The sequence below is a fragment of the Mesoplodon densirostris genome, chromosome 14 (assembly GCF_025265405.1).
Source record: "Mesoplodon densirostris isolate mMesDen1 chromosome 14, mMesDen1 primary haplotype, whole genome shotgun sequence".
Lineage (NCBI taxonomy): Eukaryota > Metazoa > Chordata > Mammalia > Artiodactyla > Ziphiidae > Mesoplodon > Mesoplodon densirostris.
The window spans coordinates 31,851,735-31,875,743 of NC_082674.1; the positions used below are offsets into that span (position 1 = coordinate 31,851,735).

General features: G+C 38.1%; 1 protein-coding gene across 2 annotated transcripts in view; it reads right to left on the reverse strand.

Annotated features, from left to right (window-relative positions):
* MAP4K3 (mitogen-activated protein kinase kinase kinase kinase 3) overlaps positions 1-24,009 on the reverse strand; it is a 194,259-nt gene that overhangs the window by 108,194 nt on the left and 62,056 nt on the right. For both annotated transcript variants that reach the window (XM_060117942.1, XM_060117941.1), the window contains exon 2: positions 21,715-21,772. In XM_060117942.1, the coding sequence (XP_059973925.1) occupies positions 21,715-21,772 (58 nt within the window). The remainder of the gene's footprint in view (positions 1-21,714; positions 21,773-24,009) is intronic.

A 24,009-nucleotide genomic window follows, 5' to 3' on the forward strand; every position in this document is an offset into this window, starting at 1 on the left:
CCAACACAGGAGCACCTCAATACATAAGGCAAATGCTAACAGCTATAAAAGTGGAAATCGACAGTAACACACCAATGGACAGATCATCCAGACAGAAAATAAATAACGAAACACTAGCTTTAAATGACACAACAGACCAGGTAGATTTAATTGATATCAATAGACATTCCATCCGAAAACAGCAGATTACACTTTCTTCTCAAGTGCACACGGAACATTCTCCAAGATAGATCACATCTTGGGTCACAAATCAAGCCCCGGTAAATTTAAGAAAATTGAAATCGTACCAAGCATCTTTTCCGACCACAACACTATGAGATTAGAAATGAATTACAGGGAAAAAATCTGTAAAAAATACAAACACATGGAGGCTAAACAATACGCTACTAAGTAACCTAGAGATCAAGGAAGAAATCAAAGAAGAAATCAAAAAATACCTAGAGACAAATGACAATGAAAACACGATGAACCAAAACCTATGGGATGCAGCAAAAGCAGTTCTAAGAGGGAAGTTTATAGCAATACAATCCTACCTGAAGAAATAAGAAAAAACTCAAATAAACAATCTAACCTTACACCTAAAGGAACTAGAGAAAGAAGAACAAACAAAACCCAAAGTTAGTAGAAGGAAAGAAATCATAAAGACCAGAGCAGAAATAAATGAAATAGAAACAAAGAAAACAGTAGCAAAGATCAATGAAACTAAAACATGGTACTTTGAGAAGATAATCAAAATTGATGAACCTTTAGCCAGACTCATCAAGAAAAAGAGGGAGAGGACTCAAATCAATAAAATTAGAAATGAAAAGGGAGAAGTTACAACAGATCCTGCAGAAATACAAAGCATCGTAAGAGACTATTACAAGCAACTCTATGCCAATAAAATGGACAACCTGGAAGAAAGGGACAAATTCTTAGAAAAGCACAACCTTCCAAAACTGAACCAGGAAGAAATAGAAAATATAAACAGACCAATCACAAGCACTGAAATTGAAACTGTGATTAAAAATCTTCCAACAAACAAAAGTCCAGGACCAGATGGCTTCACAGGTGAATTCTGTCAAATATTTACAGAAGAGCTAACATCCATTCTTCTCACACTCTTCCAAAAAACTGCAAAGGAAGGAACACTTCCAAACTCATTCTATGAGGCCACCATCACCCTGATACCAAGACCAGACAAAGATACAACAAAAAAGAGAAAATTACAGACCAATATCGCTGATGAGTACAGGTGCAAAAATCCTCAAAAAAATACTAGCAAACAGAATCCAACAGCACATTAAAAGGATCATACACCATGATCAAGTGGGATTTATCCCAGGGATGCAAGGATTCTTCAATGTATACAAATCAATGTGATACACCATATTAACAAATTGAAGGATAAAACCCATATGATCATCTCAAAAGATGCAGAAAAAGCTTTTGACAAAATTCAACACCCATTTATGATAAAAACTCTGCAGAAAGTGAGAACAGTGGGAACCTACCTCAACATAATAAAGGCGATATACGACAAACCCACAGCAAACATCATTCTCAATGGTGAAAAACTGAAAGCATTTCCTCTAAAATCAGGAACAAGACAAGGATGTCCACTCTTCCCTCTCTTATTCAACATAGTTTTGGAAGCCCTAGCCACGGTAATCAGAGAAGAAAAAGAAATAAAAGGAATACGAATTGGAAAAGAAGAAGTAGAACTGTCACTGTTTGCAAATGACATGATATTATACATAGAAAATCCTAAAGATGCCACCAAAAAACTACTAGAGCTAATGAATTTGGTAAAGTTGCAGGATACAAAATTAATGCACAGAAATCTCTTGCATTCCTATACACTAACAATGAAAGATCAGAAAGAGAAATTAAGGAAACAATCCCCTTCACCACTGCAACGAAGAGTAAAATACCTAGGAACAAACCTACCTAAAGACGTAAAAGACCTGTACTCAGAAAACCTTAAGACACTGATAAAGGAAATCAATGATGACACAAACAGATGGAGAGATATACCATGTTCTTGGATTGGAAGAATCAATATTGTGAAAATGACTATACTATCTAAGGCAGTCTACAGATTCAATGCAATCCCTATCAAATTACCAATGGCATTTTTTATGGAACTAGAACAAGTACGGAGACACAAAAGACCCCGAAGAGCAAAAGCAATCTCGAGAAAAAAAAAAATGGAGCTGGAGGAATCAGACTCCCTGACTTCAGACTATACTACAAAGCTACAGTCATCAAGACAATATGATACTGGCTCAAAAACAGAAATACAGATCAATCGAGCAGGATAGAAAGCTCAGAGGTAAATGCACGCACCTATGGTCAACTAATCTATGATAAAGGAGGCAAGGATATACAATGGAGAAAAGACAGTCTCTTCAATAAGTGATGCTGGGAAAACTGGACAGCTACATGTAAAAGAATGAAATTAGAACACGCTAACACCATACACAAAAATAAACTCAAAATGGATTAAAGACCGAAATGTAAGGCCAGACACTATAAAACTCTTAGAGGAAAGGATAGGAAGAACACTGTTTGACATGAATCACAGCAAGATCTTTTTTGACCCACCTCCTAGAGTAATGGAAATAAAAACAAAAATAAACAAATGGGATCTAATGAAACTTAAAAGCTTTTCCACAGCAAAGGAAACTATAAACAAGACGAAAAGACAACTCTCAGAATGGGAGAAAATATTTGCAAACAAACTAAGGGACAAAGGATTAATCTCCAAAATATATAAACAGCTTATGTAGCTCAATATCAAAAAAACAAACAACCCAATCAAAAAATGGGCAGAAGACCTAAACAGACATTTCTCCAAAGAAGACATACAGATGGCCAAGAAGCACATGAAAAGCTGCTCAACATCACTACTTATTAGAGAAATGCAAATCAAAACTACAATGAGGTATCACCTCACACCAGTTAGAATGGGCATCATCAGAAAATCTACAAACAACAAATGCTGGAGAGGGTGTGGAGAAAAGGAACCCTCTTGCACTGTTGGTGGGAATGTAAATTGATACAGCCACTATGGACAACAGTATGGAGGTTCCTTAAAAAACTAAAAATAGAACTACCACATGACCCAGCAATACCACTACTGGGCAAATACCCAGAGAAAACTATAATTCAAAAAGACACATGCACTCCAATGTTCACTGCAGCACTATTTACAATAGCCAGGTCATGGAAGCAACCTAAATGCCCATCAACAGACAAATGGATAAAGAAGACGTGGTACATATATACAATGGAATATTACTCAGCCATAAAAAGGAACAAAATTGGGTCATTTGTAGAGACGTGGATGGATCTAGAGACTGTCACACAGAGTGAAGTAAGTCAGAAACAGAAAAACAAATATCATATATTAATGCATCTATGTGGAATCTAGAAAAATGGTACAGATGAACCAGTTTGCAAGGCAGAAGTAGAGACACAGTTGTAGAGAACAAACATATGGACACCAAAGGGGGAAAGTGGGGTGGGGGGTGGGTGGGTGGGATGAACTGGGAGATTGGGATTGACATGTATACACTGATGTGTATAAAATAGATAACTAATAAGAACCACCTGCTGTATAAAAATAAAATAAAGTTCAAAAAAAAAGATTTGGGAAAGAGTAAAGTGTAAGTGAAATTTACATGAAGCAGTGTTTAGATAGGCTTAGAGCAAAGCAGAGCTGTGTGTAAAGGGACTAGACTGCAAAGTGAACCAAGGCCCTCTTTCCTTAGGAACTACAAAGTTAAGATAGATGTGGATGCTGTGCCTAGAAACCCCTTATCTGAAGCTGTGTGTCTCGGTTGTAAATCAAGACTGCTACTCTATGTCAAAAACACTTAGATTCTCCAGGCAAATTCTCTAGGCAAGAATGGGATGTTTTACTCTTGCTGCTATAATTACACACGTGAAGTTTCTGATAGTCTGATTTTCCAGAGCAAAGTTTTTCAGTGAGTAGGCAAGCCATAGTCATTCAAAGACAGGGTTTGTTATGACACTTCACAGCTCTATCATTCTTGTGAGAAATACCGTTTCCTGTTAAGTTTGAGGTTTTATCTATGTCTGCTATTCCAGCCTGATAAATGGCCAGATTCTTACTTTCTTGTTATTTGAGTTTCCTGTCTCCACTTTATGTCAGAGTGTAAATAACAGCTTGCTAATTAAACTGATTACATTATGCTCTTCAGAAAAGAGGTTACTTGCTGATTTATCTTTTGGTTTGTTTATTATGCAGCAATTTCTCCACAAAAGATATCCAATCTGGGCAGATACACTGGTTTTAAAGAAACATATCCTACCTCAGTGAAGTTCATGTACTCATTTAATGTTTTAGCTTATTTCAATTAGCATAATGCCCTCAAAGTCCATGCATACTGTTGCAAATGGCAGGACTTCCTTCTTTCTCTTGGCTGAATAATATTCCATTGTATATATAAATACACCACATCTTCTTTATCCATTGATCCACAGACACTTAGGTTGTTTATATATCTTGGCTATTGTGAACAATGAGCATAGGAGTACAGATCTCTCTTTGATATCCTTTCATATCCTTTGGATATATACCCAGAAGTGGGATTGTTGGATCATTTGGCAGCCCTGTTTTTAATTTCTAAGGAATTTTTATAGTGTTTTCCACAGTGGCTATACCAATTTATTTTCCCACCAACAGTGCACAAGGGTTTCCTGTTCTCCACATCCTCACCAACACTTATCTCTTGCCTTTTTTTATGATAAAAAACTAAAAAGCTTCTGTATAGCAAAGGGGACCATCAAGAAAATGAAAAGGCAACCTACAGAATGAGAGAAAATATCTGAAAATCATACATCTGATAAGAGGTTAATATCCAAAAAAATATTTAAAAATTCACAGAAGTTAATGGCAAAAAAACCCCAAACAATCTGATTTAAAAATGGGCAGAGGAACTAAATAGACATTTTTCTGAGAAAGACACACAAATGGCCAAAAGGTATATGAAAAGGTGCTCAACATCACTAGTCACCAGGGTAACAGAAATCAAACCACAATGAGATATCACCTCACAGCTGTTAGAATGGCTATCATAAAAAATATGAGATAACAAGTGTAGGTTAATATTTTATGGTTAAGATCTCTGGAACTACAATGTAATTCATAAAACATCAAGAAAATGTAAGCCTTGTTAGAAGCAATAGTCTTAAATGGAAATTGGACTTGCTTCTATAGTGGTATATTATTGGAGTGCAATAAATATTAAACTTATATTAACAGCATTTTAAGTAAAATGCCAGAAGTCAATGGTTTGCATTACACATTGGGAATCAAGAAGACTTTCTGCAGGCGGATGAGATCATCAAGTGACATATATCTGGGTACTGCTTTTCTCTTTTCTATCTCTCATTAAACAACTGTTGAGCATTTCTCAGGTTTGTTTTTTTACCCACTTTATGAGGAAGGCTGAAGATAAATTTACGAATATATGCTTGTTATCCTCTGAGACTTTGGGGAAAAGGTAACATGGATGGATAATTCATGTAACAGGGCAGAAAATGCACTAATGAGCAGTTTTTAAAATAGAGAGACAGTTTCGAGCCCTGGGCAGGGAGGATCCCACATGCAGTGGAGCAACCAGGCCCGTGCACTACAACTGCTGAGCCTGTGCTCTGGAGCCCGCGAGCCACAACTGCTAAGCCCACATGCCACAACTACTGAGCCTGCATGCGTAGAGCCCGTGCTCTGCAGCAGGAGAGGCCACCGCAATGAGAGGCCCGCGCGTCACAGCAAGGAGTGGCCCCCGCCCGCCGCAACTAGAGATAGCCTGCGCACAGCAACGAAGACCCAACGCAGCCAAAATTAATTAATTAATTAATTAATTAATTAAAATAAAATAAAATAGAGACAAGTTTACCTACCCTGGGGTAGTACCTTGTCTAATTATCTTAATACTAATTTCCCCATAACTCTAATTTCTAGAGAAAAGATCTTTTAATAGGTGAGAATTAATTACATATTATTTTCAGGTAATGTTCTAGCAACAGCTTTTGAATAGTAGCATAGCTGTGTCAATGGGCATAATAAAAATGGTTGATTTCTAACTTCAATTAGGTATATAACACTGCACAACAGTCCCACCACTGTTAACTAGTCAGTTTCTTCTATTTCCTACAATGGCTCTTAAAACAACAGTAAAAAGTCATTTCCATTATTCCTCAGATATCATACCTATCCACCTCAACTTCACTCACAGCTACGGACCTAGCTTCCTACATCTGAGAAAATGGAGACCCTAATGTAAAGATCTTCTTTCACTACCTTCTCCTCAACCTTAAAACTGATCTTTTTTTGTGCCCACTATTGGCCCTTTACAAAGGTGTGATCCCCAAAGAGGTACTTTCTTTCTTTTCAAAAGAGGTACCTCCTGATCCTATCTCCTTCCAAGCCCTCTCAGAACCTTGCTCCATCATTTATATTGTCTTTGATACCTTTGTTCTATCACCACTCACATTCTCCTCTCAGCCTACAAACATGCTCAAACTTACCTCAAAGTGAAAAACCTGGACTTCCCTGGTAGCACAGTGGTTAAGAATCTGCCTGCCAACGCAGGGGACACAGGTTCGAGCCCTGGTCTGGAAAGGTCCCACATACTGCGGAGCAAGTAAGCCCCTGCACCACGACTACTTAGCCTGCGCTCTAGAGCCCACGAGCCACAACTACTGAAGCCCACGGACTCTAGGGCCCGCGTGCCGCAACTACTGAGCCCAAGTGCTGCAACTACTGAAGCCCGCAAGCCTAGAGCCCCTCCTCCACAACGAGGAGCCATTGAAATGAGAAGCCCGTGCACTGCAACGAAGACTAGCCCCCGCTCCCTGCAACTAGAGAAAGCCCATGCTTAGCAATGAAGACCCAATGCAGCCAAAAATAAAATAAATTAATTTTTTTTAAAAAGTGTAAAACCTTCCCTTAACCTTGCTCCTCCTATATTAAACCAGTTCCCACTTTCACAGTCAAATTTCTTCAAAAAAGTCTGAGCTTTGCTTCCTTTTCATCATTTCCATTCATTCCTCAGCCCACTACAATCTATTTTTCACTCCATGACTCTGCTGAAATTACTCTTGCAAAGGTCCATGTCATTCTAAGAGCCAAATCAAAGGCCTCTTATCAATTCTCATTCTACCTGACGTATCAGCAATATTTGGTACTAGTGACCCCCTCTCTTTTTGAAATTCTCCAACTGCAACTACTACAAACACCAATGATTTCCAAATCCACCCCTTCAGCCAAGACCTCTCTCCTGAGCTCCAGACCTGTAGATCAAACTAACAACTGTACACAACTACACAATCTCTAAATACCTCATAATCAAGATGTCTCAGATGAATGGAAATATATTCTTTCTCTTCAGCCTACTTCCTAAACACATCTCAATTCTAGCCCTATTATAACTATCCTGGTTCAAATCCTCATAATAATACTCAAATTGCCTCCTGGGGTAGACTACCATTTGTGCCTCCAGTGGCCATTCTTTCCTTCTTCTTGGACATGTAGCTGCCTAGCTAAAGACCCCATTTCCCAGCCTCTCTTGCATTTGTGTGGCCATGGAAGTTAAGTTCTAGCACAAAAATGCGTATGTGATTTCTAACCTCACTGCCTTAAAAGAAAAGCTGCTTGCCTTAAAATACCTGTCACTCTTCCAGCAAGCAAAGGATGGACATACCAGTGACCTAACCTCACCTAAGCAGATGAACAAGTGCTCTACTGGGTGATGGCATAAAATGGAAGGAACATGTATCCCTGAATGACCTCGTGGAACAGAACTGAACCACCAACTTGGACTCACCTCAGAACTGTTCCGTGAGAGAGAAATAAATGTCTATCTTGTTTAGGTCACTTTATTTTTGGGTTTCTTTGTTATAGCAGTTAACCTGAACCCTAATACCTTTCTTTAAAAAAAATTTTTTTTTATTGAAGTAGAGTTGATTTACAGGGCTGTGCCAATCTCTGCTGTACAGCAAATTGACTCAGTTATACACACATACACATTCTTTTCCTAATACCCTTCTCAATATACCTCTTCACTGGTCTTCCTGTTTCCAGTACTGACTTACATTTCAGTACATTCGCCACATTACTGCCTGTTATCTTTTAAAACACAGACTAAATATTAGTCTTCTCTCTAATAACCTTCAATGACCCACAGCTCTAGATATTCTGGCATGAAATAGAAGGTATCATGGTACACAATCTGGCCCTAAGTATCTTTCTGGCTTATATCCTTTATGACCCACTCCCATCCTGGAACATGCCCCCCATTTTCCCACACAGATACTTTAGCGCCAGCATCATCAGACTTCAACTTTCTCCAGTGTAACAGAAAAACAAAACATAACTCTGTAAAGTGAAAGACAGAGGAGGTAAATTAACTCTGACGGGGCAACCAAAAAAAGGTGTGAACAGACAGTGTATACTTTACACACACTGTCATTAAAATGATAAACTTCAGGGTCTGTTCTTTGTGGGAGGCGTTTAAAGATGCACTGAGTATCCAGTGGCCGAAATGTCAACAGCACCAAATCAGCAAGAAAAACAAAAGGCTGTTTAAATTATATGGATAATATATACTTTTTGCTGAGGTGAAATCCATGTAACAAAGTATACAGTTCAGTGGCATTTAGTACATTCACAATGTTGTGCCACCATCACCTCTATCTAGTTTTAAAACATCACCTCCAAAGGTGACCCCATACCCACTAAGCAGTCACTTCCCATCCCCCTCTCCCCAGAGCCCCTGGCAACAACAAATCTGCTTTCTGTCTCTAAGGATTTACTTATGCTGTATATTTCACATAAATGGAAATACACAGTATGTGACCTATTGTGTTTGGCTTCTTTCATTTAGCATAATGTTTCCGAGGTTCACTGTTTTGTAGCATTTATCAATATGGATGACATAAATTTTACAAGCAGCGTTATTTGTAAATGTAACGTACTGGAACCAACCTAGAGGCTCACACACAGAACAGTGACTGATTCATATGATGGAGTATTATGCAGAGTCAGAATTAATGTGGAATGATTTCCCAGACAGACTGTTAAGTGAAAAGGGCAAAATTCAAAGGGATAGCTATAGTATGCTACCTTTTGTAAAAGAAAAGAAGAGAAAATAAGAAAAATTCATGTATCTGCTCATTTGGGTAAACAAAACAAAACATGGAAAGGATAAACCTGAGACCAAAAGTAGTGGTTATCAACAGCGGATGAGTGGGAATAGGATAAAGAAAGATAAAAGAATGACACTTCCCTGAATCATGTTCAAGTTGCACATACTTAAAAAAATACTCTAAAAGAAATAAAATCAAAGATGAAGGAGGCATCCCCAAAATGAATACAAACAGAAACAAATAAGCTGGTCATGTATCATGGGTTGAAATGTGTCCCCTCAAAAGATATGGTGAACTGAACCTCCAGTACTTGTGAATGTGATCCTATCTGGAAACAGGGTCTTGCTGTAATCATGGTAAGATGAGGCCTTTATGGTAGTCTCTAGGACTGGTGTTCTCATATGAAGGGGAAATTTGGACACAGGGTGTCTGCTCTCTGATGACGGAGGCAGAGACTGGAACCACCTATAAGCCAAGGAATGCCAAGGGTTGCAGACCATCACCAGAAGCTAGAGAGGCAGGGAACATATTTTTCAGGGTTCTCAGAAAGAACCAACTCTGCTGACGCCTTGATTTCCAACTTGTAGCCTCCATAACTGTTAGAGGATAAATTTCTGTTGTTTCAAGCCACCTAGTTTGTGCTACTTTGTTATGGCAGCCTGGAAACTAATACACCATACAAACTTCAACAGAATAACATAAGCAATTTTGAAAGGGAGAGAGACAAGGAGAACCAGATTTTAGAACACTATACGTCCTCAGCCTAGAGATAAATATTCTAAACAATGACCTCCAGTTAGTAGCTGAGTTCTCAGAGGCATAGGTTAACAATTCTGAAATTACTTTTATGTTCAAGGATTAAGCAAGTAAGTAAATATACTACCGATAATGGAAACCAGGTTTCCCTCTGTTGGAAAAGGAAGTTACACATATGGAAAGAAAAGAGAGAATGAACTTTATGGTGTTAGACTGGTATTGGAGGTATAAGCATGAAGTCATAGTTTTTGATAAAGATAGATGGGGGGTAGGGAAGGGAGAGGTGTGTGGGTATGTACATATTTATGTGTGCATACATACATCTATTTCCTGGCTCTATCCCTTAAGACAACCTACTAGAAACTATGCATCAGTAGCAATAAGCAGACCTAGCATTCAAAACAAAGGCTCAGGAACTCTTTCAGATTAAAAAACAAACAAACAAACAAAACTGAAGAGACCTGGAAACTGAATGCAACACATTATCCCCGATTTTCTTTTTCCTAAAAAGGTATTATTGGGGCAACTGACAAAATCTGAATAAGGTCTGTGGATTAAATAACAGCCCTGTAGCAGCATTAATTTCCTGATTTTGATGATTGTACTGTTATGTAAGGCAATGAATGACATTTCATTGCTCTAACGAAATACACACTCAAGTATTCAGGGGAAGAGGGTATCTTTAAGTGGATAAGATAAGGAAAGATAAAGCAAATGTAGCAAATATTAATATTGAGAAATCTTGATGAAATATTGAAATTCTTTGTACTATTCTTTCAACTTTTCCCCTAAAGTCTGAAATTATGTTAAATAAAAACTATAGGGCTTCCCTGGTGGCACAGTGGTTAAGAATCCCCCTGCCAATTCAGGGGACACGGGTTCGAGCCCTGGTCCGGGAAGATCCCACATGCCACGGAGCAACTAAGCCCATGCGCCACAACCACTGAGCCTGTGCTCTAGAGTCCGCGAGCCACAACTACTGAAGCCAGCACGCCTAGAGCCCATGCTCCACAACAAGAGAAGCCACTGCAATGAGAAGCCCGCGCACCACAACGAAGAGTAGCCCCCGCTCGCCACAACTAGAGAAAGCCTGCGTGCAGCAACAAAGACCCAATGCAGCCAAAATAATAAATAAATAAAATAAATTTTAAAAAACTATAAAAACTTAAAATTTGATTTAACATTGAAAGTAAATGAATAATGAGCTCTATAGTAGAGAGGCAAACTTTCAAAAAATATTGCTGGAGAACTGGGAATTATTCTAAAAATTCCAGGAAGCATCTGTAAGGCAACATACATAATAGCACAGGCTCTAGGGAGACATAAACCTGGATTTAAATTTGCTCCTCTGTCATACAGCCCTAGGCAAATTACTTAATCTTTCTGTGCTTCTATCCTGTGAGATGGGGATGATAATACCATACCTACTGCACAGCATTTGTTACTGTGAGGATTAACTAAGACAATGCATATGAAGAGCTTAGTACAGGGTCTGGCACACTGTCCTAAGCAAGTATCCAAAAAGTGGCTGCTGTGACTTTTATCACCATTAGTGTTGCTGTTGCAGCTGTTATGTGGATATGTGAATTTAAGAAAAATAATTCTACCACCTGGAAAAACACTAATAAGAAAGTGGATTCCTGGGACTTCCCTGCTGGCGCAGTGGTTAAGAACCCGCCTGCCAATGCAGGGGACAGGTTTGAGCCCTGGTCCGGGAAGATCCCACATGCCGCGGAGCAACTAAGTCCATGCGCCACAACTACTGAGCCTGTGCTCTAGAGCCCATGAGCCACACAAGAGAAGCCACCGCGATGAGAAGCCCGCACGCCGCAATGAAGAGTAGCCCCTGCTCGCTGCAGCTAGAGAAAAGCCCACGCATAGCAACGAAGACCCAACACAGCTAAAAATAAATAAATAAATATTTTAAAAAAGAAAGTGGATTCCTGTTAAGCCAAGTTCTGCACATCATCATTATTTTCTACTGATTTCTGGACCCGTTGGAATTCTGCTGCCAAATTCTCCCCTGTACCTCCTCTGACATAGAAAGCAAACTCAATATGATAGCTGTGTTTCCCCTAGTTTTTAATTTTAAAAGGACCTGTCAGTAACTCAGAGCCTATTAATGTTAGTTATATACATGACACCTATAGACTTTTAAGACTAAATATGTATATATCAAAGATCCAAACTAAACATATAAAAAGGGTTAATTTGTTTACCTGGAGATTGATTTTATTTTATCTTACAAATAATAAATATTTTTCTCCATTTTCTCCAGCAAGTAGGATGGGGATGCTCAAAAGGTTAGAAAGTTGCTTTGTTCCACAAAGTATAAGAACTCTAGAGGGGCCTCCCTGGTGGCGCAGTGGTTGAGAGTCCGCCTGCCGATGCAGGGGATGCGGGTTCGTGCCCCGGTCTGGGAGGATCCCATATGCCGCGGAGCGGCTGGGCCCGTGAGCCATGGCCACTGGGCCTGCGCATCCGGAGCCTGTGCTCTGCAACGGGAGAGGCCACAACAGTGAGAGGCCCGCATACCGCAAAAAGAAAAAAAAAAAAAAAAAAAAAGAACTCTAGATACAGAACTGGTAAGTTGTGGGGTTTTTTGAACATTAAAAAAATGTTTTCACATAAAAAATCATTCTGGATGTTTTAGTTTATCATATACAATATTCATTCAGTAAAATATTTACCAAACATTTATGTACAGCTGTACAATGTCTCAAGGTTATAATTAAGAGACAAAGCCTCCTCCATCGAGGATTTTATAGTCTACTGTAGACATAATATTTAAGTTCAAAAAGGCAATTCCTGAACTTTATTTCACTGTACATGAGTATTAACTGAAAGAAGGTAAGTTTAAGGAAATAATTTTATAAGCTTGCCTCATTCCACAGCCCCCAGAGTATCACAAAGAAAAGTCTAACACCCAAAGCACGTTCAGTATCTCTAGCAGCTCTATGGCATGTGTAAGAGTGTATGTGTGTGTACTGCGGGGAGAAGTGGGGGAGTGGATAGTAAGAGAGAGGATTAAGTCAGTAGACAGTATAAGAAATCAGTTGTTCCATTTGTTTTCTAGAACAAGAAAACATAATAGCTTATTAATTTTATTCATTTTAATTGCACAATACATCAATGTATTTATAACAATTTTAAGTCCCTATTAATAAAAATTACAGCTATTTTAAGTACTTCAAACACATTAAACTACTTAATTTTTACAACAACCCTATGAGGTAGGAACTATTACTGCCCCTACTTTGCAGGAAGGAAAAATAGGTAGAGAGGTTAATAATCTGCCAAGGTCACTCAGCTTACTATGATGGAGTCTCAATTTTAATCAAAGCACTCTGGGTCCAAAGTCCACGTTCTTAACCACTATGCTATATGCTCTCTCTTTGACTTCCACTACCCATCGTAGAAACGATTAGGTTTCAAACTAAGCACTTATTTAGTAACTTTAACTTTTCAGTACATAAATGAGAACCAGGCATGGACAAAAAGTACCTTGAGAAGGTAAGAAAGATGACTCAAAGTTCAAAGGAAAGTTCTTCTGATAAGCTCACAGTATATTCACTTTTTCATTAGGTGCAATTCTAACAAATCTGATTGTCCAATCTCCTGGCCAACAGCACAACAGACACAGGAAGCAGACATAAAGGGCTAGACTTCAAAATCAAGAAACGTGCCTTACCATTTATCTTAACGTATGTCAGTAAATGTTTACCGACCTAAAGAGAAGCAACTAGGGAATTCCCTGGTGGTGGTCAGGACTCCACAAGCTGCTCAGCGTGGCCAAAAAAAAGCAACTAGTGACACGGAGAGATGCGGAAACGGCATTGTCGTTCAGTCACTGTCATTTAGAGCCTTTTTCTGAGAGGCACCACAACATTTCTCTTTGTCATGAGCTGCTGAGGACAACTTATAACTATTGGTTACATTATGATAACTACACTACTCTCAGTATTTTATTTGAGGTGAAATGCATTTGAGAAATATTTACAAACACGATGGTTAGAACAATTTTTGCAATTTAAAGGATTTTAGAAAACTCACCTTTATGGAATCCTTTATTTTCCAATGTCATTGAGTATCTTACATTATTGTATCTATCTCTGATATCCAAACAATATGTCATTATCAATCATTATGTTAATCTTCATCAGGTTCTATAAAAAATATTCTTTGCAACAACCGACCTCAGGAACAAGTATTATTTTAAAGGCTAGCTTCAGTGTGGTATTGGCAACAAAATAAATAGGCAATTCCTTAAATTAAAACAGAAAGCCCAGAACAGAACCAATTATTAATTAATTTATTTATTTTTGCTGTGTTGGGTGTTCGTTTCTGTGCGAGGGCTTTCTCTAGTTGTGGCAAGTAGGGGCCACTCTTCATCGCGGTGCGCGGGCCTCTCACTATCGCGGCCTCTCTTGTTGCGGAGCACAGGCTCCAGATGCGCAGGCTCAGTAGTTGTGGCTCACGGGCCCAGCCGCTCCGCGGCATGTGGGATCTTCCCAGACCAGGGCTTGAACCCGTGTCCCCTGCATTGGCAGGCAGATTCTCAACCACTGCGCCGCCAGGGAAGCCTGGGAACAGAACCAATTATACCAAAGAGCTAGATTTAACTATTTGAGAAAAAAAAAATTAAGTTCGATTTTTACTTCACATCATACATCAAACTAATTCTACATGGATCTAAGATCTAAGTGTTAAAAAAAAAGTACAACGAAAGTCAAAAGTTTATATGTGTATATAAAATATACACATACGTATAAATAAATAGTGGGATTGGCAAGCCTTTCACAGCATAAAGCTTTGACAACCGCATCCTATAGTTCAAAAGGAAAATGGGCACAATCAGGTAATAACCAATCTTTCCACTATCAATTCCGTCCTCCTACCTGCTTATATACTCATCCTCTGCCTTATCTCCTGTTAAAATGAATCAAGTCTCCTTGCTCTTAGACTTATGCCTTGGATCCTGTCTCTTTTCATTTTCTCAGACTTTATTCCTGGAGTTATCTGCATTAGCTTCTACAACATCTATTTCTTCTTCTCTACTGATTTATTCTCACTGCACTGGCACAAAACATAACTGAGTATCATGTAGTCTAGAAAAACCTTCCATAAACTCCAGATCCCACTCCAGCTAATGCCCCATTTCTCTGCTAACCTTTTCAGCCAAAGGCCTTGAGAGGAGAATCTTTCTTGCTATCTTCACTTCCTTTCCTCTCATTCTCTCCTTAACCACTAATCTGATTTATCAAAGTCATCAAAACCAATGCGCAATTCTCAATCCTCATCTTACTCCACATCTCTCAGCATCATCTGACACAGTTTAATCTCCCTCCTGCCTGAGACTTTCTTCTAAGGCTTCACTGACAAAACCCTCAGCAGATATTTCTCCTACCTAATTTGTTACCTGTTTTCAAGTTTTCTTTGCTGGGACCTCCTCCTCTAGCGGACCTCTAGTATCGAAATCACCCAGGGTTACAACCTGGGCCATCCTTCTCTATCTCTCCTTTCTTCTCAGGTAACCTCATCTACTTCCACGGCTTCATGGACGACCTACATGCTGAGGACCCTCAAATCTGTATGTGTAACCTAACTTCTCCTAAAGCTCCAGATGCATGTGTCAAACTGCCTATTCAACATCTCCAACTAGATATCTAGCAGATACCTAAAACATACATAATAAATAGAGGATTACTGATTCCATCCACACTTCAAGTCTTCCCCATGTCAGTAAACAGTACCTAAAGTATCACCCAGTTGCTCAGCCCAAAAATCCTCCAAAAGCTTTCCACTGAGCTTCAAGTAAAACCTAACCTCCTTACCACAGTGCCCAAGGCCATCTATAATCTAGTCCCTGACTAGCTTTCCAGCCCCCTTCCACACCGTTCCCACTGGCTCACAATGATCCAGCCATACAGACCTTCTCTCTGTCCTCAGCCTTGCAGCACTCATTCTTGTCTCAGAGTCACTGCACTTGCCCTTGACCACCTAGAATGCTCTCCCCACAAGACTGTCACATGACTATTGTCTTCTCATCATTCAAGTCTCAACCCAAATGCCACCTGCTCTGAAGGTCTCCCTTAACCACACTGGCTAAAGTAGCCTCGGGCCACTTTCAACATTACCTTATTTTAGTTCATGAATTATCTTATCTGTTTACATGTTTACTGTCACTTGGAACTAAAATATAAGCTTCTCAAGGGTAAGAGTCTGCCTTATTTACCACTATTTGCCCAGCACCTAGACCAATGCCTGGCACGTAGCAGACAATGAATAAATATTTGTTAAATGGCTGACACAAACAAGCTCTTCATAAAATAAAAATAAAAGGCCAAGAAGTATATGGGGAAAAAAGATACCCAATCACTGGAAGACAGAGAAATGTTAATTAACAGTAAGACATCAGTTTTTGATCAATAGTAAAGGTTTGGGCCTCCCTGGTGGCGCAGTGGTTAAGAGTCCGCCTGCCGATGCAGGGGATACGGGTTCGTGCCCCGGTCTGGGAGGATCCCATATGCCGCGGAGCGGCTGGGCCCGTGAGCCATGGCCACTGAGCCTGCGCGTCCGGAGCCTGTGCTCCGCAACGGGAGAGGCCACGACAGTGAGAGGCCCACATACCGCAAAAAGAAAAAAAAAAAAAATAGTAAAGGTTTTATTATAATGATACCCTTTTGTGGGCAAAGGTATAGAAAAAAACCCAAAAAACAAAAAATCAAACCCTGGAAATGTCAGGCATAATCCCTAGTATATGTCAAAACTCTTAAAAATGTACATATCCTCTGACCAGCTAATTAATTTATCATGACAAAATAATCATATGTACAAGGACAAAAGATGTCCTCATAGGTACATGATACATAATAAATAGAGGTACATGGTTTACAATTGTAAAAACTTAAGTGTTATAATCATTAGGGACCGATTAAACAGCTATAATTTATATTGCTGAATACTATGCAGCCAACTAAAAAATGGTGGTGTAGAAATACTAACATAGAAAAAAATTCATGAAATGCTTTTCAAATGAAAAGAAAATGTAAAAAATAAACACATTTATGGATAAAACACAGTCATGTACATATACATGTGTTTGCATCTTTGGTAGGCAATGGCCAGGCCAGCTACAGATCTGAGGACATGGTAAGAAATGGAACACAAAACTACTGAACAGTGTCACAACAAATAACTGCCTTTTCTAAGAAGAGTTACACCACTCGCTGAGTATTGATGATGTCCCTCCGCAAGCCTGATAGCATAAATGGCAGCAAGCCAGGTGTTTTGTGGTCGACAAATCACTCACTGCACGGACTATCAGTCTGGGTCACTTCTGAGGACCTGGGGAAGCACTGGGGAGCTGTGCCCACTCATGGTATTCTTCTCTTACTTATCCTTTGCAATGCTTGTTTACCGGTTCAGCAGTAAGCATGCAAATCAAGCTGATCTCAGTACATTCTTATCCATCTCTGAACTCTGCCCAGCCCTTTGTGGTCTGCGTAGGTAAGTGTGTGTGTCTCTGTGTGTGCAGTATATATGTTAGGTGTTTGTACAGGCATACCTCAGAGATGTTGTGGGTTTAGTTCCAGAAGACTGCAATAAAGCAAGTCACACTAATTTCTCGGTTTCCCAGTACATATGAAAGTTATGTTTACACTAACTGTAGTCTATTAAGCAATAGCATTATATCTAAGAAAAAAAGTACATACCTTAATTTAAAAATACTTTATTGCTAAAAAATGCTAACTATCATCTGAGCCTTCGGCAAGTCGTAATCTTTTTGCCATTAACATCACTGATCACAGATGACCATAACAAGTTATACTAATAATGAAAATGTTTGAATTATGAGAATTGCTAAAACGTGACACAGTGACATAAAGTGAGCAAAAGCTACCGGAAAAATGGTGCCAACAGACTTGCTCAATGCAGGATCACCATAAACCTTCAATTTGTAAAAAACACAGTATTTGTGAAGCACAGTAAAGTGAAGCCCAATAAAACTAGGTATGCCTGTACATAAATACACAAAAAAGTCTGGAGAAAATCACTAAAAGTCAAGTGTTTATATAGGTGGCAGAATGATGAATGATGTTTAGATTCTTCTTCTTGTTTAATTGTATTTTTTAAACTTTTATTACAGTGATCAAACATTGTCTTTGCAATTTAAGTTAAAAAATGTTATAGGGCTTCCCTAGTGGCGCAGTGGTTGAGAGTCCGCCTGCCGACGCAGGGGACATGGGTTCGTGCCCCGGTTCGGGAGGATCCCACATGCCGCGGAGCGGCTGGGCCCGTGAGCCATGGCCGCTGAGCCTGCGCGTCCGGAGCCTGTGCTCTGCAACGGGAGAGGCCACAACAGTGAGAGGCCCGTGTACAGCAAAAAAAAAAAAAAAAAAAAAAAAAAAAAAAAGTTATAGACTGATGCTTAATCAAAGAACAATTGAGAAAATCAAATCTAAATTAAAGCCACAGGAATAAGATTAGAAGCCCCAGTGAGATACTTAGACCAAATTCACACTTAAGTAAACAATTTTGTCCAAATGTCCAAAGAAGTTTTCATCTAGCTTCTGGTTCAAACTGGATATCAGTTATAAAGAAAAATGGGGGGGAAAAAAACAACTTGGGATGCAAATTCTTAAAATCATTCCCACTACACTTGACTATTTCAGATTTAGTTTCTGTTTTTCAAAATGTTAAAGACTGGATATCAGAATTGTAATTTAGAAAAATGAGAACATAACACCACCAACAAAGCTGTCCTCTTCCACCACGTGACAAATCAAACCTGAATCTTACCAGTCTTCTAGAACTAACCACTAACTCACAGAAGAACACACTAAATGATCCTACAGGGGGGCAGCTGGCAAAACCCCGACTGAGGGAAAATCCTACAGGACAAATAACCAAGTTTCTTCAAACAAACAAACAAAAGGCAAGGAAAAAGACAAACAGAGATGAAGGCACAAACTATGGATATAAAAGAAATTTGAGACACATCAACTAATTACAATGTGTGAAACTTATTTGTTATTAAGAAGCTATTATTAATATTGTAAGAGACTACAATGGTATTGTGGTTATTTTTTATAACTGTATTAAGGCATATTTTAAAATCATGTAATTCATCCATATCAAGTGCATAATTCAATGATTTTTTTTAGTAAATTCACCAAGTAAGTTCACTATAAATCAGTTTTAGAATATTTTAACTTTTATTACAGTGATCCAATAAGATCCCTCATGCCCATTAACTATTAATCCTCCCGCCACATACACCAGCCCACGAATCCACTTTCTGACTCCGTAGATTTGCCTTTTCTAAACATTTCACATAAATGGAATCATATAATATGTAGTCTCTTTTGTCTGGCTTCTTTCACTTTACATGTTTTCAAGGTTCATTTAAGTCACAGCATGTATCAACAGTTTGTTTCTTTTTATTGCTGAATAGTATTCCATTGTATGGACACATTTTGTCTATTCATTTACCAGTTGATGGGCAGTTAGGCTGTTTCCAGCTTCTGTCTATTATAAATAACACTGCTGTGAACATTTGTGTGTGAAAGTTGCTGTGTGGGTAGATACACAAGAGTGGAATTGCTATGTCATTATGGCAAATTAAGAAACTTTTAAAGTGCTTTAGATATATTAGCTTATTTAATCCTTACAACAACCTTAAGAGGAAGTTACTATTATTATCCCCATTTTAGGGATGAGGAAACAGAGGTCCATCCGAAAAGCTTAAGCAATGTGGTCAAGCCAGACTAGAATCAAAGTGGTCTGGCTTTGGAGTCTGTGCACTTAACCACTATGCCATATACTTCAAGCTCACCAACAAGTTAAACATTTCTCACAGGATATAAACAAATTAAAACAAAGAAATTAAACAGAAAAATTCAGGGGGAATTCCTTGGCGGTCCAATGGTTAGGACTCTGGGTTCCACTGCAGGGGGCCTGGGTTCAATCCCTGGTCGGGGAACTAAGATCCTGCAAGCCACACACGCAACCCAAAAAAAAAAATTCAGGTGACTTCTATGAACACACAAGTAGGGAATCCAATGTAAACTAAATTTAAGTGTATATCTAATAACATATATGGTAGTAACTCTTGTTATCTGAGTGGCAGAATAGGAATAAGCTTTTTTCTTTTTATTTAATTGTGTTTTCTTTTATTACAATGATCTATATATACAAGGCAATGTTCAAGATGAACATAACACAAAAAATTCACTAATCAGTAAACAAATGACTTGATGAACAATAAGATTTTAAGTTCCTAATTTTTTAAAGGAAATTTTAAGATGTCCTGAATGTGTACTATGCACTGACGCTAAGTTGAGTGCTGTGGACATAAATTCGATTAAAACTTAGGAACAAAGAAAGGCAACTCTGGAAGCACAGCTGTGGTAAGTGTTATTCCAGAGCTATTCCTGCAGGAGTCATCTTAGTCAGGGCAGGGGTCAGGGGAGGAAGGCTTCCTGAAAGAGGAGGCACTAAACTGATTTGAGGGAATGATGTATGTACATACTGCTACCAGTTAGAGACTACTTCATCAATAACATAGCCACTTCTTGATGATTAAAAATGGAGGCCCTGCTTCAAATGTCAAACTTTTCATTTCTTTCTTAACCTCAGATTTTGTCAATTTCAAATTTCCACTAGACAACAGGAGATTCAGAGAACAGAAAAAGCTTTGTCATGTGATGCTAGAATATAATTAGAATATAAAAAATCTGTAAATACCTGTAACTTAAAAAGTATTTTTTTAATTCATTATATTTGAGTGTGGTTTGATCACAGTCAGTCAACACATCCTTCAAACTTCATCTTAATAGCACTTCTAAAAAGTCTACTGATGATCTAAATCAGGGGTGGGCAAACTACAGGCGCAGGTTTGCTCAGAATGGTTTTTCAGCAAAAAATGGTTTTTATAGTTTAGGAGGATGAAAGGAGAGAGAGACTGTATACAGAGACTACCTGTGGCCCAAAAAGCCTAAAATATTTTACTATCTCAACTTTCATAGAAAAAGTTGCCTACACTTGAAAAAAAGAAAAATTACTGGATGTATTTGTGCCCATACTGAAAGGCACCCTCAGAAAGGCACTATCATCAACATGGAACTCAGTCTAGACACTAGTACACTTACTTACTTACGGTGGGAGGGAGAAAAAGAGGGAAGGGTATGTAGTTAGTTCAGAAAGACATGGGTTTTGCAGGAAGTGGGGGGAATTCAGGGATAGAATACAGTTGAAGCAGACGAAAAATATGGAGCAGTCCTAGGGGTTTGACAAACTACAAAGGTGGAAGGTAGCTATTACAATATTAACGACCTGTGAAATGTGAGAGCTACGCTTATTGAGGAAACTGAGAGTCAGAGCTTAAGTTACCTGCCCAAGTTCACAGAGCAAGAGAGTGGGACACGAAGAGCTGGACTACAACCACCAAATTTCAGTCCCATTCTTTCCACTGAGTCACACTGCCCCTCATCACTGGACAGTGTTAACCTGGAAATACACCACTAATGATGTGTGACAAGGGAGCTCAACTGCATCCAGAAGGAACAAAGTCTCCTCAGGAGCTCCCCTCCCTCCCGCAATTATTAGTTACTTTTCAGGGAAGAACTGGGCAACACGTCTACAGGTCTCAAAGAGGTGAAGGAAAGAGGAGACACCAGGCCTATTTGCCAGACGTTGGGAACAACAAGAGAAGGTTGACCAAACATCATTAAAACAAGCCTGAAAGCTATCCAGTGGCTGAGAGCAATAAGAAACACCAAATTTCAATGAATTTACCTGGTTCCAATTTTATTACTTTAATTGCTGCCAATTCACCGGTGTTAACATTCCGTGCCTAAAAGAGAAGAAAAGATAATTGTGAAAAAAGCTTTCATAAAAACTTCATAAAATGCCATTTTAGCTTTTATTTATTTTCAATTATTCAGAAAAGTTTTTTAAAGCAAGAACTACAAAAGTGATTTGTATTTACAAAACAAACAGTATATCCTCCAAAATGAATTTCAACATTAATCTATGTATAAATTTAATAATGGTGATAATAATATTGGTAACAGAAGCATGGACCTTAGTATACATCAGGCACTATTCTAAGTGTTTTTATATTAATTCTTTTAATCCTTACAACAATCTTATGAGGTAGGTACTAATATTATTCCCGTGTTGCAGATGAGGAATCTGAAGCACCAAGAAGTTAAAGAACTTGCCAAGGCCATCTAGCTAGTAAGTGACAGTGCTGGCTGGGATTCTAACCCAGGCAGTCTAACTCTAAGAGTCTGAGCTTTTTTAAGCATTACATTCTATTGCCATTCATTCAAAGGTTTGTTAAAATTTTGAATTAACTAGCTTTAAACTTGTAAATTTAAAAACTTCATAATATGAAAAGCAAGCACCATTTTTTAACTGTAAAAACAACCTCCCTGCATCTGTTTAAACACACCTGATAGTACAATGAGATAAGTGCAGTTAATACAAACCAAATATATTTTTACAAGCCACATATTAAAAATAAAAATCATTAAAAAAATCAATCCATAATATTAGATTGTTGGTGTTTACAGCTGTAATTATGTATAAATACGCAGAAATTATCTTTTCAATTTGTATAAAAATGGCAGTTATTTTTGTCAATTTAAAATGTTTTATAACTGAATCAGAATTTTCAAAATAATATTTTAAACTGTGAACTGAAACTTAATAAACTGATTTTCATATCAACCAATGAAGACCAATATATGCAATTCCCTGATCACAGAAAAATTCATTCATGTGATGAGAATAATACTTAGTTGTAACACTTCTTATTAATGGATTGGTAAAGATCAGTGAATCACCCACAAGGGGTGATAACAGCATTAACATTGGAATCCTTCTAAGAATACTGGAGCATTAAAAAAAAAAAATCAGTTTCTAAGAAGATATATATGGGACACAGTCACTGCTGAAATATAAAATTTAACCTTTAAACTCAAAGAAGAACAAAGGTATTAAAAAATATAAATTAAGAAAACATTAAAATAAAATTTTCAGGGAAAATTCATTCCTTTTGAAAAAAAATCCCCATGACTAATAAACACTTAGGATGCCAACTTATTACAGGCAGTTCAAAACAGATTTCAACATTTATTTCAAACTAACTTAATTTCCATTATATGAGACAGACAGTTCAAATAGTGCCACATAAGTATTTATTCCCTTCCCTAGGATGAGAAGGTACACACACACAGACACATACACACACACACACACGGAATAGAAATTCTGGGAGCATTTTCTAAGGAGGATGAGGCAGAGTATACCTGTAAAATATTCAGGATATCACATTAACGTTAGTCATAAATCTTCTCAAACACTCTCAGAACGCGTTGCCTTTCCTCACACTGAGATATCTCTTCCCTGTTAGGCTCCTCCTTGATACTCTGTCCGTTAACCCACATCTTTTTTAGCACTTCTCCAAATAAAATAAGACAAGACATACTACTCTCTCCAATTCTCAATTCTCCATTTAAAAATCTTGCTATAGTTTTGTTTTCTGTTTATTGAAAATAAACTCAAGAGTATGCACTAGCAAAAAATATGAACTCAAAGAAAGCTAGGGTGATTACTTTTACAGCTGAAACTCTGTTCCCAGCTTACCACAAGAGGGCACGATCTCTACTGACAACACAAGTTATACAAAGTGTCCAAAATGGCTGTAGTACACAACGTACTCTTCTAAAAATAGACTTATTAATGGTTACACCAGCACATATTTAACAGAAAAACTATGACAGTAAACTAGTGATAACTAGTTTACTAAAGTCAATTATTTACTATAGGCTTGACTTATGAATACAATTTTTCAAAATTTAAATCAGTCTAGGATTTTCTAAAGGATAAAAAGTTTTAAAATATTGGAATTCTCCAATATGTAACTTATTTGACAGACAAGATAATTCACAAAAAGGGAAGAAGAATAACAAAAAACCCTCAGTAAACCTGAATTTCTGAGCTTTTTGCCCATCAAAATCCTTAACGTTTATTAATGGAAGGTGTTTAAAGCATTATGGCTCATCAAGAGTCTTGGTCCTCTGG